Source organism: Acartia tonsa, chromosome 5 (genome assembly GCF_053477335.1).
Source record: "Acartia tonsa isolate MP-2025a chromosome 5, ASM5347733v1, whole genome shotgun sequence".
NCBI lineage: Eukaryota > Metazoa > Arthropoda > Copepoda > Calanoida > Acartiidae > Acartia > Acartia tonsa.
The window spans coordinates 1,985,131-2,003,755 of NC_137264.1; the positions used below are offsets into that span (position 1 = coordinate 1,985,131).

General features: G+C 32.4%; 1 protein-coding gene across 1 annotated transcript in view; it reads right to left on the reverse strand.

Annotated features, from left to right (window-relative positions):
- The window catches only part of LOC145318515 (uncharacterized), a 28,581-nt gene extending 10,786 nt beyond the window's left edge, over positions 1-17,795 (reverse strand). The window contains exons 1-3 of the mRNA XM_080159813.1: positions 17,136-17,795; positions 15,505-16,570; positions 14,831-15,008 (exon numbers count right to left, since the gene is read on the reverse strand). Of these exons, the coding sequence (XP_080015939.1) occupies positions 14,831-15,008; positions 15,505-16,570; positions 17,136-17,651 (1,760 nt within the window). The 5' untranslated portion in view covers positions 17,652-17,795. The remainder of the gene's footprint in view (positions 1-14,830; positions 15,009-15,504; positions 16,571-17,135) is intronic.
- Positions 17,796-18,625: the final 830 nt, after the last annotated feature.

Here is an 18,625-nt window from a genome sequence, read left to right on the forward strand (position 1 = left end):
TGACACTTGATATACTAGCGGCTGCATACCTAACATTTAGAAACTTTGTATTTAAAGGGGTAGGGAGGAAACAAAATAGCATAAAACCATCCTAAAAAGTAAGACCAATGTGAAGATTCTCTAAAATAAAGAACTCAATCAGTTCTGTAGCTTTCAAAATCTTAGGTTACAAACAAAACAAGGATGGCAACATTCACAAAAGTGAAGCTCTGAAACGGTAGGAAAAAGGGCATTAACACTTGTAAGGTTTTTAGTCATCAGAATATAAATGTATAATAGTCGAAGCAAAATTATAAGTAAATTTGTTAAAATTGCTTGATGCGGGATAATGTTTAAGGACATACTTACATTTTTATGACTTGATTATAGAGTTGCTTCGCTAATGATATTGTACTTTGTTGTCCCAGGAATCAGTATACCAAAAATCGGATAATTAGATCATATTTTGTTGTTAAAAAGTGAAAAAATCAACATGTTGAAAATGGACGTACGGACATTCTGGTAACGATTATAGCATTGCTATTAGACTATAAAAGTTTTAAAGATTTTTAATCAATATAATAGATTTGAAATCTGCATAAAATTTTAAGGATTTTTTATAAAATTAGTTTTTTATGTAATTCTTTATTTAAAGGCGCAAATACAAATTAAGTTAAATAATTTTGAGATCTGTGATTGGTGGATTGAAAACTATCTGCGCTCTGATTGGAGAAGCTTAAGTGACGTACATCATTCAACCAATTAGAGCGTAGGTAGTTTCCAATCCAGCTATCCTATTGGTCAAAATTTATTAACTTAAATCGTATTTGCGCCTTTAAATAAAGAATTATATAAAAAACGAATTTTATAAAAAATCTTTAAAATTTTATGCAGATTTCAAATCTATTATATTGATTAAAAATCTTTAAAACTTTTATAGTCTAATTGCTTTCTAAATTGTACCTAACTACTACAGGGATCACCATGCAAAATTTGTAGTTGATGGGACAATTCTAATGTGCCTGAATTACGTAAAAAGCTATCCGTTACGGACGGACGTACCCTAATTATAGAAAAGCTTCGCTTTTAAAAACCTTACTACTATATTTAATACTAGCGGCTACGCCCCTAGAGGCCTCTAGGGGCACTTGAGGAGGGGGAGTCGAATTTGATAACCCAATTTCTTATTTTAGATTTTAAAAGAAAAAGTAAAAAAATATTTTGGGGGGTGGAAATTTTTTTTGGGGGGGAGGGGGGATGCCCCCCCCCCCCATCATTTTTATTTGTAGTTAAAAAATAATTTTTTTCTGTTTTTTTTGGGGGGGGGGTATTTTTCATTTTTTGGGGGGGGGTTGGGGGTGTCCCCCCCCCCCCCTTGAGAAAATAGTTATAAACCTTCCCGGGACCTATGAGAAACTACCCTGTTAAGGAGAACCCGAGCGGTTCAGCGGTTAGCGAGATCTTTCGGTACAGACAGACACACAGATACACAAACATCCTGTTACTTTAGTATAAGGATGACAGCCTCAATTGCTTTATGTCGCGCACCTGACAGCAGCAGCATGAACCATTTTTACCATCTCTAGTTATAATGCACAGTTGGGCCAAGATTAAAACATTTTCGACAATGAGTGAGCAGATGCGTTACCGGTACAGTACATTTGCAGGTTTATTTAATAGGTTAATCAAACTAAATAATAATGAACTTATTGAAAATTCAACTTTTAGTTTTTAGAATATTAGTCTCTGTTGAAATATATAAACAATCCATATAGTCAAATAGTCATAATTAAAGCCAAAACCTAACCTAAGATTGAAAACCAAAACATGTTTTAAATGATGTTTTTTAACTTAATTTATACATTTGTACATTTAAACTTAACTTAGATAAAGTTTATGAATACGAGGAGACACATTTACAAATAAACCTAACCTTTGTATTGATTTTTAAAAAGTAGTGTGGTTATTCTAAATGCATGCTGAAGTTTTTAAACAACTTTATAAAACATTAGATATGACTATTTTCTAGATTTGAAAATTCAAATAATACACAAATGAGTAGAATTACATCCCTATCCATTTCACACTTTACCTAACCCAAGCCAATTTTAACTCCGCCCATTTCCCTCTTAGCATTCAAAACGTTTTCAATATTGTTATATGTACATATTTAAAATTAATTATAAGATTCATTTACTAAATAATTCTTACCTTTCAGGCGCTCTAAAAAGTCGATTTTGACGGTTTTTTTCGTTCCAGATTTTTTTTTGTCTTTGATTACGATTAAAGAATTATGTTTAAATATTGCTAATAAAACAATTAAAACTCAAACATTTTCATTTCAGTATTTGGATTGAACTGTTTAAAGCAATATTTAAATAAAGAATAGAGAAATAATTTGATCTTCATGGGATTTCTTTTTGGTTTCTATTAACTTATTATTAAAAATAACTTTACTTTGAATTTTAGCATCTAAACAATCTATGTGTCTTCACTGTAACAGCTATCGCACTACTGTTTGACCGTAAAGATGCGCGCAGAGAAACACACACACACACCACAACACCCACACAAACATTCTCCCATGATAATATTTTCTTATTTTTTTAGCAGCGAAGATACTCTATAATTCCAAACGTTTGTCTGTCTGTCTGTCTGTTTGACAAAGTGGGGAAAACATGATTTTCTCAACTCCTATATAAGATAGAAGGTTGAAACTTTTTTGACAACATTACCATCATTAAGGAGCATAATCAACTGTTGAATAGCCATGGCGGTTCGACTGCTTTTTAGCAGGTTTTTGACTATTTTTATATTTTCCCCAATATTTCTGGTGTTTATCTTTATTTTTTTATTTTTCACATGTTTCCCCATATCTTAAGTTTTCAAAATTTTCAAAATTTTTGTAGTTAATCATATCAAAATTAAATTTCCTTTCGTTTACAGAAAGCATCCATGGCAGTCGGACTGCCTTTTAGCAGGGTATTGGTTAAACTTTTTTTGGATGACAGTATCAAAATATTTTTTTCCATTGCTGAGAGCATCCAGTATGTAATTTACTTTGACTTTCAGTCTCTCAGTCATAATACAAAATGATACCCTAGTAGTTTTTACCCCTTTTCGGTCAGCTTAGAAAGTCACTGTCCCCAGATGTCAGATTTAAATCTGTCGCAATATGACTCTTTGTTATCAATATTCAGATATGACGAAAATTTACTAATATTCAGATTTCAATTTGTAATTTAGTGACAATATGTCAGGTTATTTTCTCATTTTTGGCGATGCAATCAAATCTGACACAATATCACCAAAAGTCATATATGATATTTAGTGAATGTAGTCAGGGTTGAGGAAATTGCCTAATCTGACACATTGTTACTGAAAGTCATAAATGACATTTAGTGACATAGAGTCAGAGTTGAGGAAAATGCCTAATCTGACACTTTTTTATCAGAATTCATATATGACATTTAGTGACAAATAGCCAGAGTGGGAGAAATTACCTAATCTGACACATTGTTATCAAAAGTCATATATGACATTTAGTGATATAGAGTCAGAGTTGGGGAAATTACCATATCTGACACATTGTTACCAAAAGTCATATATGACATTTAGTGACATAGAGTCAGAGTTAGGGAAATTACCTAATCTGACACATTGTTACCAAAAGTCATATATGACATTTAGTGACATAGAGTCAGAGTTGGGGAAATTACCTAATCTGACACATTGTTATCAAAAGTCATATATGACATTTAGTGACATAGAGTCAGAGTTGGGCAATTACCTAATCTTACACATTGTTACCAGAATTCATATATGACATTTAGTGACATTGAGTCAGAGTTGGTGGAATTATCTAATCTGACACATTGATATCAGAATTCATATATGATATTTAGTGACATAGAGGGTATTAGCAGGGTATTGGCTAAACTTTTTTTGGATGACATTAACAAAAAAAAAATTTTCCCAATGCTCTGAACATCCGGTATGTAATTTACTTTGACTTTCAGTCTGTCAGTGATCATACAAAATGATATAATGCTTAGTGTTTATTTTTTCCCAGAAATCTTTTCTTGGTTTAAAGGGTGAATATAGGTTTGATATGATATGAGCTTATATGAAAGGTGCCATTTCATACTTTTAGAATATCTATGCCAAATTTAAAAATTCAAAAAATCCTTAAGTAGATTTTTCAATTTTCTGTTTCAATTGAACATATGATAAATCAGATTGACAACAAACCGTTTATTTTAGCCCTTTACAAGACATTTTTGACTATTTTGCTTAAGTTTGATTGACTATTACAATGGCACGCATCTTAAATGATAATTTAAATGTTTATTATTTTAGATTATATACTCTTTAATTCAATTTTTAAAAAGCGTAAAAATAATTTGCGTAAAAGTGCGCCAATAGTATTGACTAGGGTAAATAATACGTCTTATAGTACAGTTTCTGTACAAAGATTATTGGTTAATTCTTGAAAATATAAATACCCTCAAGTACGCATTTTTAACACACACACACACGAACCTTAAAAAAACAGGGATTTGAAATCATTCTTCCTCCAAGAAAATTATATCGATTATTTTTTTTTTACTTTTTACATTATTTGATGTTTTTTTAAACTTTTTAAAAAATATTTTACTTTATATAATTTGTATGAAGGTAGAAGATTGGTATATTTACCCCTGATTAATTGTTTTTCACGTTATTACGACTATCCTTTAACGAAAGCTTTTTAATTTAACCTTGCCACGAAGCCTTGTGTGATGCTAGGGTGTTTGAGTTCTTAGGGAACCACACTAATTACATAATATTATCTTGAGTTTGACAGGTTTTAAGCTATAAACAGACTTATACAATTAGATATGTCAATATCTTTAAGTTATTTATAATCTATGGAATGGCACGGTTTTTTTGAGCCCATATCATATTCAACCTATATTCGCCCTTTAACAAATTTTCTTTAAATCTATTTGTATGTATTCTAATCCACGATTTTTTTGTGCTTTGTTTCTTATGTATGTTGTCATCCTTGTTACTTAGATAGATTGACTTACTAATGAAATAAGATTTATAGAAATAGAAGAGTTTCACAACTTATGGATGTTGTAATCCATGTTTTCAAAACAAAATGAATATTGGGTGTGAGGTGGGACTCTGTCTGTCTGTCTGTCCATCTATCTGTCTGTCTGTCTGTATGTCTGTCCGTTTTTCTGTCAGTTCTTCTGTATGTTTGTCTGACTATTTGTGTGTCTGTCTGTCTGTCCGTATGTCTGTCTTTCTGTCCGTCTTTCTGTCCGTCTGTGTGTCCATCTGTCTATCCTTCTGTCTGTTTTTCTGTCTGTCTATTGTCTGTATGTCTGTTCATCTGTTTCAATTAGAAAATGGTCAATTTCTTATATTTGGAAAAATATTAAATAATGTTTATGTGATATAGATTTTAAAAAAATACTTCATGATAATTTTTCAAAAAGTCTACAAGACAACCTTTTCTCCACTTAAACTGGCTCAAAATTTCTCTTTCCCCTTTGGAATTTTTTTTTAAAAGCAAAGCTTCTCTACAAGTAGCTACCAAAAAATCATCTGTTCATCAGTCTGTCCATGTGTTTGCTGTCTGTCTGACCATATGTCTGTAGGTATGTCCATCTGTTTGTCTGTATATAAAGGGTGTTAAAAAAAACGATTGATCAGAATTTTTTTTCATAAAATCTTTTTTTTTGGTCTAAAATTAATAAAAGTTAATATAAATCATCCTTATATATTTACAAAAACATACAATAGTCGTTTAAGTTATTTGCTTCCCTCCATTGGCAACCACAGCTTGGCATCTGGAAGATATGGAGGAAATAAGCCTATGGCACAGTGCCTTGTTGTCATGGATGGATCTCCATACTTTAGTTATCTCCCTTTTAAGTTAGGCTAGATTAGTGCAATCAATTTTGGCCACCCTTTCCTTAACGATGCCCCAGACGTTCTCAATTCACTGCGAATTTCTAAAGAAAAAAAGTTGACCCTCAAAGTGATACTTTTCTAATAGTTTATAGTCCACTGAGTCATAAGCAGTAAGAATTAAAATCTATTAAGTCCCTTCTAACGAGATATTGGCAACTTTTTGCACACATTTTTGCAAACAGCAATTATTTCCTTTATTCGAAGTTTTTGTTAATAACATTTTCATAAAAATTTTCAGTAATACTCATTTAAGATCCATTGTTGAGAAGAAATAACTGAAAAAATGTGTTTCCATGCAAAATAAGCTTAAAATCTAATGATTTTAAATATTTGCGATTTAATGGTTAAAAAGAATATTTTTTGCTTTTTGATAGCCTGAATATGTTTAATTTCGTTTTTTATTTAATCTATTCTTTGAAAAGACATGCATATTATTTCAGATTTGAAAAAAATTTAAAAAATTAAAAATCGGAATTAATTAGAATTAATCTATAGCCTTTAAAAAATACTTTTAATATTTTGAATCAATAAAATCAATGAAAAATAAAATAGTTTAATAAAATAAACTTTTGAAAAAGGTTTAAGATAACTTCATAAAAGTAGCATTAAAGTAGGATATTTTACTTGTCTTTTTAAAAAATGCAAATTAAACATAGTTAACGACTATTTAATTATCAAGAATGGTAATAAAATATTTCAATAACCACTTAAACCTTTTTGTGGCTATGTTATTTACTTAAACAGAAATTCTATTTTGTCAGAATTATAAAAATAATGAAGTATTTTCCAAAAAGCTTGCAAAAAAAACGTAATTTTATCAAACTTACTCACAGTTTATAGCAGATATTGTTGTAAAATATTAATTATCAAAATAAAATCTTCAATTTACAACGTTTAAAACACCTGAAAGCAAATTCTAAGCAAAATTAGATTTATCCCCTAGATTTAGAGTAGCTGCGCTACTTAAAAAAACATCTAGTATTCAAACCAATCAGCTGATCAAATTGCTATAGACATAATTTGTTGGGTTGTTATTATCTGAAACATTTATTTTCTTTTTAATTTTAAAATGATGCTTGACATACTTTAAACAAGCAGCTACGCCCCCAGCGCTCATTAGGGGCACTAGAATTTGATCCCCTCCATTTTTAAATTTAAGTTTTACAAAAAAAAACCAAGGACTATATCTGTTCAGTGGATAGCGAGTTCCTTTGTTACAGACAGATATACATACATCTAATTATTTCCATATAAGGACTATCGGCTATGTACCCTTAAAGTCTCTAGGTGCACTTGGGGATAGGGAGGGGAGGGGGAGGGGGTGGAGAGTCCTAACTATACTTAAGATGATTGTTTTTCAAAATTTTTAGGGGGTTATTTTTTGTTCAGGAGCAATTTTTTATATGGTGGAGGCACCCTTCCCAAAATAGTTATAAACATTGCCAGGACATATAAAAAGCTTTAATGTAAAGAAAAACCATATCTGTCTAGAAGTTAGCAAGATTCTTTGAGACAAATAGATAAATAGTTATCATGATACTTTTTTATAAGGATAAAAAAATCAAAGGCGTTCAAGCTTTATTTTGGGATTCAAATAAAAAAAAAAAAGTTATGCGACAGGTTTGTGGGTAAAATGATACTCAAGTGTCAAAATGCTGTTTCGAACTTGAAATTTTTACATTGTGGGATCAGAACTGTGGTGCAATTTCACCCATTTTGTAACAACTACAAGGACGTCCAAGGGGAGGGGGTAAAGGGGTGATTATTCCCCCCCCCCCCATATAAAATTTACCCCCCAAAACAGTTTTTTTAATTGGGGGTTAAATATCCCCCCCCAAAAAAAATAATCCTAAAAAAATTTTAGAGAGCTTCATGTGCATTTTTATGTCCACTATCAAGATTTTTTACCACAGCCCAAATTCAAAATACTTTATGGTTCCGCTAATAAATTTTGAGATTTCTAATATAAAATAATAATAAAGATAAACATCTTCTGAAAAAATAGTTTTTCTAACTTTAAAGATAAAAAAAGGCAGCTGTTTGAAATATTAAATAAAAGGGTTAAGTAAATTATACGATATGATATTTAGTCAAATTTCAAACAAATATTTTTTCATTAATTCATTTATAAAAATCAATATTATAAATATGAACTCACAAAGAGACGTTGTATATTATCATAATATATTTAGTCTGCTTTGTAAAACAAAACACACATTTTTCTTTCTTTAATGCAGGGATGATTTTGGAACAAAAAAAACATAAAAAATAAATTATTTTTAATTTAATTTGATATTATCGTACAATATTTTTTTATATACATAATTTAAGAAATATATTCATAATATAATAACCTGTCATAAAGACGACATATAAAAACATCATCCTGATAAGGAAATTAAAATATATCTTCTAAATTTTCAAATTCATTTTATATTCAAGAAGGAACGAGAAGGATTTGAATTTCAACATTAACTTGTTATTTTGGTTGTATATTTATCATATCTCTTTACAGTTTATTGGTAAAGTTTGGTAATACTTTATTTCGAGTCTATGCCATTGTGAATTGGCCACACATCTGAAAATTTGGGTCATTGTATGTGATGGTCAATCCTTCTGGAAAAACAAGCATCTACAGTTTCCAGAGCACAAGCGCCCCTGTGGATGGAAGCAGGGTCATCTTGCCATATGGCATCGCCACTGGGAAACAGCTCCTGTACAGCAGGCAGAGCATACTCTTTCACAAGGTTGGCATACAGCACTCCTGTCATATGTTTGGGTGAATCGGAATAGTTCTTCTAAAAGTCACTCATGAATACAGGTGCTCTAGCAGGTACCAATCCTCTCCAGGATACTAAATTTTTCTTCTTTTGACTCCAAGACATCACCTGCTTCATTTCTTGACATTGTCCAGACTATATCATTCTTAGAATTTCTAGAGGGATGTATCCTGATCTTGGCACTAAAGTCATTATTGACCAGAAAGACAAAATTTGTATTGGATCTGACACATTTAAAATTTTTTAACATCCAGGTAGAGAAATTAACTCTTCGCTCCATATGGCTTTGGTTAATCTTCTGTGTTTTATACCTATGTAAGGGTTTAGCTCCTTGTTTCTTTAAAACATTTCGAACTGTATTATAGCTAACCCCTACCCTAGCACTAACAGGTCTGAGTCCCCTGTGCCTCTTGTTTAGTGCCAAAGAACGAATCTTTGCCTGCTTTGCACCTGGAATGTTAGGCCTGCCATAATTGCCAGCATAAAGGGTAACGTCAATTCCACTCTTAAACTTTTTTACTTGATACAAAACAAAGCTTTTCAGAATGTTTGCCTTGATATTTGTAAGATAAACATCCTGTTTTCCTTCTTTGAGCCAATTACGCACATCTGCAGGTTCTGCCTCAAGGTATTTCTCCATGTAAGCCTGGATTTGACGTTTAAGTCGGAACTTTAATTCAATTATAGAGTAGCTTCACTACTAAAAACACACTGCTTGTCAATGAAAAGTGATAGGTTCAAATCATAGTTAGGTACGCTTCATAACTAAAGATGTTAAAATTTATCCATTGTTGTTGGACCTGGCATTTGAGTGTAATGTCTGCACATTTCCTCACTGATCCACTGGTGGACAGACAGAAAAAGTAAATTATAGAGTAGCTATGTTATGAATGAAATACCAAGTAGCTTTGCTGCTATCAATGAAGAACAATAGCTAAAAAATAAAATTCTAGATAAAAAAAATGAAAGACTGACAAAATATCCTTTTCAGTAGTGAGGTTACTGTAAATTTCACATTATCTGTGTGTTTTTCTGTGCAACATTCAGTCTGTGTTCATTACAGCCTTTTCTCAGCCTTTATTTAAGATAGACAGCTAAAACTTTCTGTCAAGATTCAAAAACCTTTGCACATTTTTCCAATCTGTATGTTACTCCTCAGACCTCAAAAGTCAAAACTACTAATTTTTAAAAGGTTTCTTTGCTTTTTTTTAAAGCTAACGTCTTTCAATGTGCTGTGATACTTTTGGAATTTGTCATGCTTACAAATCTAAGTATGTTTCAATCTTTTAAGATTGATTTATAAAAAATAAGGATAACACTATTAGTAAAATAAACAGTAACAAGATGTTTCAATCCACAGGGGGAGCATAGGCCCATGATAATTTGTCAGTGTTTCTGTGACAATGTGGCTATTTTATAGATATGGGGTAGGATTGTAATTTCACCAACTCTAACTCTATGTCACTAAATGTCATATATGAATTCTAATAACAATGTGTCAGATTAGGTAGTTTTCTCAACTCAGACTCTATGTCACTAAATGTCATATATGAATTCTGGTAAGAATGTGTCATATTAGGTAACTTCCCCAACTCTGACTCTTTGTCACTAAATGTCATATATGAATTTTGGTAACAATGTGTCAGATATGGTAATTGCCCCAACTCTGACTCTATGTCACTAAATGTCATATCTGACTTTTGGCTACAATGTGTCAGATTAGGTAGTTTTCTCAACTCTAACTCTATGTCACTAAATGTCCTATATGATTTTTTGTAACAATGTGTCAGATTAGGTAACTTCCCCAACTCTGACTCTATGTCACTAAATGTCATATATGACTTTTGGTAAGAATGTGTCAGATTAGGTAACTTCCCCAACTCTGACTCTATGTCACTAAATGTCATATATGACTATTGGTAACAATGTGTCAGATTAGGTATATTCCTGAACTATGACTTTATGTCACTAAATGTCATATATGACTTTTAGTAACAATGTGTCAGATTAGGTAATTTCCCCAACTCTGACTCTATGTCACTAAATGTCATATATGACTTTTGGTAATAATGTGTCAGATTAGGTAATTTTCTAAAATCTGACTCTATGTCACTAAATGTCATATCTGACTTTTGGCAACAATGTGTCAGATTAGGTAATTTTCTCAACTCTGACTCTATTTCACTAAATGTCATATATAACTTTTGGTAACAATGTGTCAGATATGGTGATTGCCCCAACTCTGACTCTATGTCACTAAATGTCATATATGAATTCTGGTAACAATGTGTCAGATTAGGTAATTTCCCCAACTCTGACTCTATCTCACTAAATGTCATATATGACTTTTGGTAATAATGTGCCAGATATGGTAATTGCCCCAACTCTGACTCTATGTCACTAAATGTCATATATGAATTCTGATAACAATGTGTCAGATATGGTAATTGCCCCAACTCTGACTCTTTGTCACTAAATGTCATATATGACCTTTGGTGATATTGTGTCAGATTGGGTAATTTCCTCAACTCTGACTCTATGTCACTAAATGTCATATATGACTTTTAGTGATATTGTGTCAGATTAGGTAATTTCCCCAACTCTGACTCTATGTCACTAAATGTCATATATGACTTTTAGTGATATTGTGTCAGATTAGGTAATTTTCTCAACTCTGACTCTATTTCACTAAATGTCATATATGACTTTTGGCAATAATGTGTCAGATTAGGTAATTTCCCCAACTCTGACTCTATGTCACTAAATGTCATATATGACTTTTGGTGATATTGTGTCAGATTTGTTTGCATTGCCAAAAATGAGAAAATAACCTGACATAATGTCACTAAATTTCAGATTGAAATCTGAACTTTGGTCAAATTTTGTCATATCTGAACTTTGGTAACAAAGAGTCATATTGAGACAGATTTAAATCTGAAATCTAGTGACTGTGAATTTCTAATCTGACCGAAAAGGGGTAAAAACTACTAGGGTTAAAATACTTTATTAATTTCAAAAATATTGTATTTTGTCCATTTTTTTAACAAAAAAGTAAAATTTTAAAGCAAAAAAGCTTTTTATTTATTTAAGATTCTGTAAACGCTTTGGTTTCATTGCATTTTGATATTCTAGTTAATTTATTCATTTGATTTGTTATTGAAAAATGTTTTTGACATTTTTTTGCAATTTCATAATGAAAAATATTTAGATAAACAAGAAATTATCTTTTTAAGCTAATCAATATTTTTTATGTATTTTGATAAACAAGTTTTTTTTTCAAATTAAAAACGCAAATTTCTTTTTTAAAATTTGTTAAAAACAAGGATCGCATCATTCATAAGTAGTAAAGTACAAACAAAACATGAATGGGCAAATGAACATTGACAAGCTGAATTATAATGCAGATGTTCAGTAGACATAAAATACAAAAGAGAGAGAGAGACATAACCGACATACTAACTAACAAAGTGAATTATATACTAGATGCTGATTGGTAAAGAGAAAGCGCAAAATTCAGTCGTCTATCTTGAATAGATACTGGAAAAATTATCCAAACTGTTTTTAACAGACGAATATTTAAAATTATAGAGTAGCTTTGCTACTAAAAATTTCAATTAAACGGTTTTATAGAATGGCTTTGCTTAAAATTAGAATAAAATTAGGGAGTTTTTTAAACTAAGAATTCAGAGCTGTATGTAATTACTCTTTTTATTTGCATAAAGACGGTTGCCGACTTTTAAGATTCTGTTGTTATTTTTTTTATATTATATACATATTTTTTGATATTATGCCAGTCATGAATCAGACCATTTAAACTAAGCTACCTGACTCTTCATATATTCAAATGGACATAAATATATACATGGATATTTGACAGGGGAATTTTTGTTGTCAATTTAGAATGCTACTTCAGTCCTCATTTATTGGTCAGCACTTTCCTCCAGTAGGAGGGGAGGGAATGGAACAAAAGGGGTGGATGGGGGGTATTGTTATATTAGCCAGCTGTAAGGACTATTTTATTAGAGTAGGAAAAAATATAGTGCAACTTTCAAGTAATTTTATATCGAGTTTTATTCATAATTGATCATTTTCTTGACCACAGCTGGTTAAATTGGGCAACCCTATCCCAGCCAAGGCTAAGGGACAGCTGAAATATCAATTTACCTTACCGTGCACCTGACACACACACACACACACACACACGGGTAAGGGACAAGTATCATGTTATTTTTGCTAAAAACAAGGATGACAACATTAATGTAAAGCGAACCTCAACAAATTAAACAATGTAAAATTTTGATTAGAAGTGTTTTGACATTGAGAAATTTAATATTTTTTTTTATATGCCTAATATTGCGAAGAAGATTGATTTAACCTATTTATTTTCTTTCTAATTGTCCTATGAATTATCATTTCAACAAACAGAACAGCCAAGGATTTAAGTATCACACCTTTAAAACTTTGAATTTGTTTTAAAAGAATACACGTCCACTCGCCCAACAGAGCATGTAATGGGCTGTTAATTGGCGAGTTAAAACTTTTGAACATGCAAGAAAAATGTTCCTATAAAAATTGCTTTGGTTTTTAGTAAATATTTGTATGATTTTTAGTTTTTACATTTATATTCTCAATCGTTGTAGTTAGAGACGTTAAAAAGGTAACAGAATCTGTTATAATAGACGTGTGACAATCATTAAGTACTAGAAAAAATGTCTTAGTTTTTAAAGCACAGATAGGACTTACAAACAAAGGTTGTTTAATTACAATGTTGAATTAAATAAACACTGCTATCAAAGACAGAATATTGTAATCCATCATAAGTATTTAATATATATTTATGCTATAACTCTAAATTATGAACATTTGAAAAACACCATTTATGTATTTAGTATGAGTGCTTATTAGAGCAGCAGTAAGGAAGAGGTGTCACCTGGTCAAAATATAGACTACAGGGATAGGTCAATAGGAGTTTAAAATTCTAAAATTAAAGGCAAAAAACTGGACTCCAATTAAATTCAAAAACATAAAAATTGTTAAAACATTTTTCCAATAGCTAGAAAACTAGACACCTATCCAATATTATAACTATAGAAATTATCAATATATACTTAGATTAGTAAACTTTACTCTAATTAACCTTTTTCAATGACTAGAAAATTGGACTCCTAAGAAATATTATACCTGGTGGATAAGTTGACAATATACTAGGAATAGTAAACTAAACTCCAATTAACCTTTTTTTAAAGACTAGAAAACTAGACTACAGTAACATTTCTGGATAAGTTATTAAAATCTTCTAGGACTAGTAAACTATACTAAAATTAACCTTGTTCAATGACTAGAAAACTGGACACCTAAGGAATATTTTACCTGGATAAGTTGACAATACACTAGGACTAGTAAACTGGACTCCAATTAACCTTTTTTCAATGACTAGAAAATTGGACTCCTAAGGAATATTATACCTGGATAAGTTATTAATATCTTCTAGGACTAGTAAACTGGACTCCAATTAACCTTGTTCAATGACTAGAAAACAATAACATCCCTAGATAAGTTATTAATATCTTCTAGGACTAGTAAACTGTACTCCAATTAACCTTTTTCCAATGACTAGAAAACTGGACTCCTTAGCCAATATTATATCTATAGAAATTATCAATATATACTAAGATTAGAAAACTAAACTTCAATTAACCTTGTTCAATGACTAGAAAACTGGACTCCTAAGGAATATTATACCTGGATAAGTTGACAATATACTAGGACTAGTAAACTGGACTCCAATTAACCTTTTTTCAATGACTAGAAAACTGGACACCGAAGGAATCTTATACCTGGATAAGTTAACAATACACTAGGACTGGTAAACTGGACTCCAATTAACCTTTTTTACAATGACTAGAAAACTGGACACCTAAGGAATATTAAACCTGGATAAGTTATTAATATCGTCTAGGACAAGTAAACTAAACTCCAATTAATCTTTTTTAATGACTAGAAAACAAAAACATTCCTAGATTGATATGTAATTAATATCTTCTAGGACTAGTAAACTGTACTCCAATTAACCTTTTTTCAATGACTAGAAAACATTAACATACCTGGATAAATTATTAATATCTTCTAGGACTAGTAAACTGGACTCCATAAGCTTTTCCATCCTCTCTTTGACAAGGCGCAAGCTGTTCAACTCGTTAGCTTGGCAGCTGGTACTGGTCTGTTGACTTGCCTGGCTTAGACTAGTTGGATAACCTACTTCGTTTGGACTAGAATGGTTCCCTGAAAAATTAAATAAATTGATAAAATGTGACAATTTATTATTTAAATAGCATAGAACCACCAAAAAAAAAATCCTTATACTAAAGTAACAGGATGTTTGTCTGTACTGAAGGATCTCGCTAACCGCAGAACCGATCGGGTTCTTCTTAACAGGGTATATTCTAATAGATAACTATTTGAGGGGGGGGTACCACCACCCTCCCAAGAGAAATCACAAAAAATAAAAAAAAAGACGTTTCTAGATTTTAGAAAGAGAGTTCAACATAAACATAAACGTCGAACGCAACACAGACATATTTTAAATATAAAAAAAAAACATTTAAAGTGCCACTAGAGGCCTCTAGGGGCGTAGACGCTAGTAAAAAAAACTACAACTTATTTAAAAGATTTTACCCTGAAAAAAATAGAATATGTGAGATACATTTAAAGTGGATGTGTTTATTATAAAAAGTCTTCTTTTAAATTTCTTCTAAAAGATTTTTTTAATAATAATCACCTGAGTCAATAGGTTTGCTCTGTAGATATGTCATGCACTCAGAATCTGTCAACACCAGCAAATCCTTCCACCAGTAGTAAACAGGATCCGTGCTCATGCTGCACGTTGACAGCAGGCTGTGGCGGCCGGGACTCGCGCGTGACCCGCTCATGACCGCCGCCATGCCCTGGCTGCTGACCAGCGACCGGCCCTCGGGGCTGAGCCGTGTCCCGTCGTGGTATGGGGAGCTGAGATCACAGATACCTTGGCTGGACACTATGGTAGTGTCACCATGTCTTATAACAGTGGGAGCATTGGATGCATAACTATCATCGTGGGTTAGACTAGCGGATGTTTGTCTCTGGAGGCTGTTTCTTAAACCTGGAAGGCCAGAGGCTGGCTGGCCGGCTGGGAGAATGGCTGCTAGGCCAGGATTGCTAGGAAATCTAGTGACTAGAATGTTGTCTTCTTGGCGGCTGGCTTCGCCAGCAGCTAGCCTATCTGATATAGCTCCAAATTGATGGTCTGCAAGTTCTAAATCTTCTAGGCCGACAATTGTCCGCGGCCGTTGGCGGTTGTTTATTCTCAGGGAACGTCTTACAGGCGTGCTAAAGGCACCAGGACCGTTAATTGCCACTGACGGCGGTACAGCGGCCAATGAGCCGTTTGCAAATGATTCATTCTCATTATTTTCTTCACTGCTGTAGTGAACAGAATGACAGCGGCGTAGCCGAATTGGCAACGGCCTAATTTGACTGCTCAAAGTTTGTGGCTGCTGTTCAGCAGTTTCTGACTGCTGTTCAGCCGTTAAATCACTAGATTGTGGGGATGTAACAAAGGAAGGTGACCCGTTTAATTGAGACCGGCTGTTCAAAATTCTCGCTCTATTTCTAGAATTTATATAATGAATCAATTTAGAGGCGGAGTTGCAGTCCGCCTTGAAAGCGGATTTAGCCGCCTGAATACGCTGCTGGTAGGCGAGGCTGCGGCTGTCGTCCTGCAGCTTCATATGGAGCCCAGTCTCCATGGAGCATATTCGGTCGTAGGAATCTTGAATTTTGCCACGAAACAAAACAGACTCTTGAACCTGAAAATTAAATTCATTTTATTTGAAAATGTGAAAATTTTCACAAATGCTACTTGACTCCTCACTAAAATTATTTTATCCTTGTTTATTGACAGAGTTAAATTTCTTTAAGATAATTAACAAAGCAAAAGACTTACAAGGTATTTTTTTAACAATGCCCACTACCCTGATAGTTCTCATTTAAACATGTATTTTGGTGCTTTAATTCTTTTTGCGTTTTTTTTTAAAGGTTTCGTGAATTTTAAAATTAATTTAAAGTAACATATTTAAAGATTTGAGAATATATTGTAATAGATGGGAAAATAAAAATTTTGTGTCAATTATATTTAAATATCCACGTGGATACTAAACTACATATGGATATTTATGTAGTTAGATTTTTAATTAATAACCTTTTAAATGAAATTTATGGAATCGTATAGAATTGAAAATTTTGAGTAATTATGAGTTTTTCAATATCTGTTTTAGGGGAGAAAATAAGAAATAAAAAGAGTGATTGTTTGTTTGTATTGTGAATATAAAGCACATAAAAATTTAACAAAAAATAAAATAATCAAATTTTTACCTGATAGACATTAAAGTCTGGAGAATTATCCGCACCGTTGCCACTCTCACATGAGTCAGAAAACCCGCTGTCCTGGCTTCGAACACTCTGCCACGTAGGCGAAGTTTCCGTCCGCGACCGCCGAATGCCATTTTCACCGTTATTTATAACCACGCCGCCGTCTAAACAATCATTGTTGATATTGTCTATAGTTTCTTCTTCGTCTATGCTATCTTTTTGGGAGGGCGGAGGAAGAACAATTGGTTTCGGCCGGCGGCGGATTGTCCTCGGCGATGAAATGGCCACAGGACTGCTGCTAAATTTGCGCTGCTGCCGCCGAATGGCGGCTGGACTTGTCAGAATATCAGAATAAAATTTACACATATCTTTGACAAATCCATTTTTGGGCCGCGTAGGACTCTGATTTTCTTTATCATTATTATTTTGGCGATTTCTTAAATGTTTGGGCAAACTATTCATATTTTTAACATTTGCTGATTTTTTATCCATTTTCACTTTATTATTACTATTATCCATTTTATATTAATTTTAACATAAATTTGACACTAGAAGTTGTACATGTCTACGCCACTATAGCTTAATAAAAACTAATCGGAAAAAGTCCGAAAATATTGATTCTACAACTAAATTGTGTTGTACAGTCACGCAATTCTTAAGCCACTCGGGCTAGCTAGCTAGTAGCGAAGCAATGCTCTGCGCTACGGCAGATGGCTTTTGGGGAATAATCCCCCCCCCCCCCCCTCCCATATAATGCTCCCATTAATACTACAACGTATTTCAGCAACCACTGTTACAATTCTCCTCCCCCCCTTTTCTATTGCTCGTCCGACAAACTCCCCTTGCCCCTTATACCCCCTAATTTTTCCCTCATTTCAGCCCTATCAAAATTTCTCTCATAAGAGAATATGATATATATGCAAAGCTATAAATATATTAAACAAGGATAATTTTATTAAAAATGAAAAAAAAGAGAAAGAAATACAAATAAAAAAGTTACTTTATCATAACAATCGTTTTTTTTTTGTTAATAATAATGCAATAAAGCACAAAATTCTTTAATAAAAATGGAAAATGAAAATATGACATTTCTTAAGATTGCGGAAAAGTTAGAGGCATATTAGAATTTTTTAAATTATTTGTTATTTCTAACCACTGCAGGGTTCTCCTAACTTTTTAACCTAACCTAAACTTAAAATAATTAATTATAAATAACAATTTTCAAAAATGCAATATGAGGAGGGGGGGGGGGGTTGAGAGGGAACCGCTATTTTTCCCCCTAGAAATTGAATAAGAATATATATTTAAACCTTTGTATGTCCCGATGTCACAAGACGGACAAAATGTCTCAAAATTCAGCCATGTGACGTCATAAAAATGAGGGAGATGAGAGGAGAAGTGGGAAAGAAAACCCCCCAAAAAAAGAATTGGATAATCCCTCATTTGTATGACGTCACATGGCTGATTTTTAAGACACTTTGTCCCACTACTTT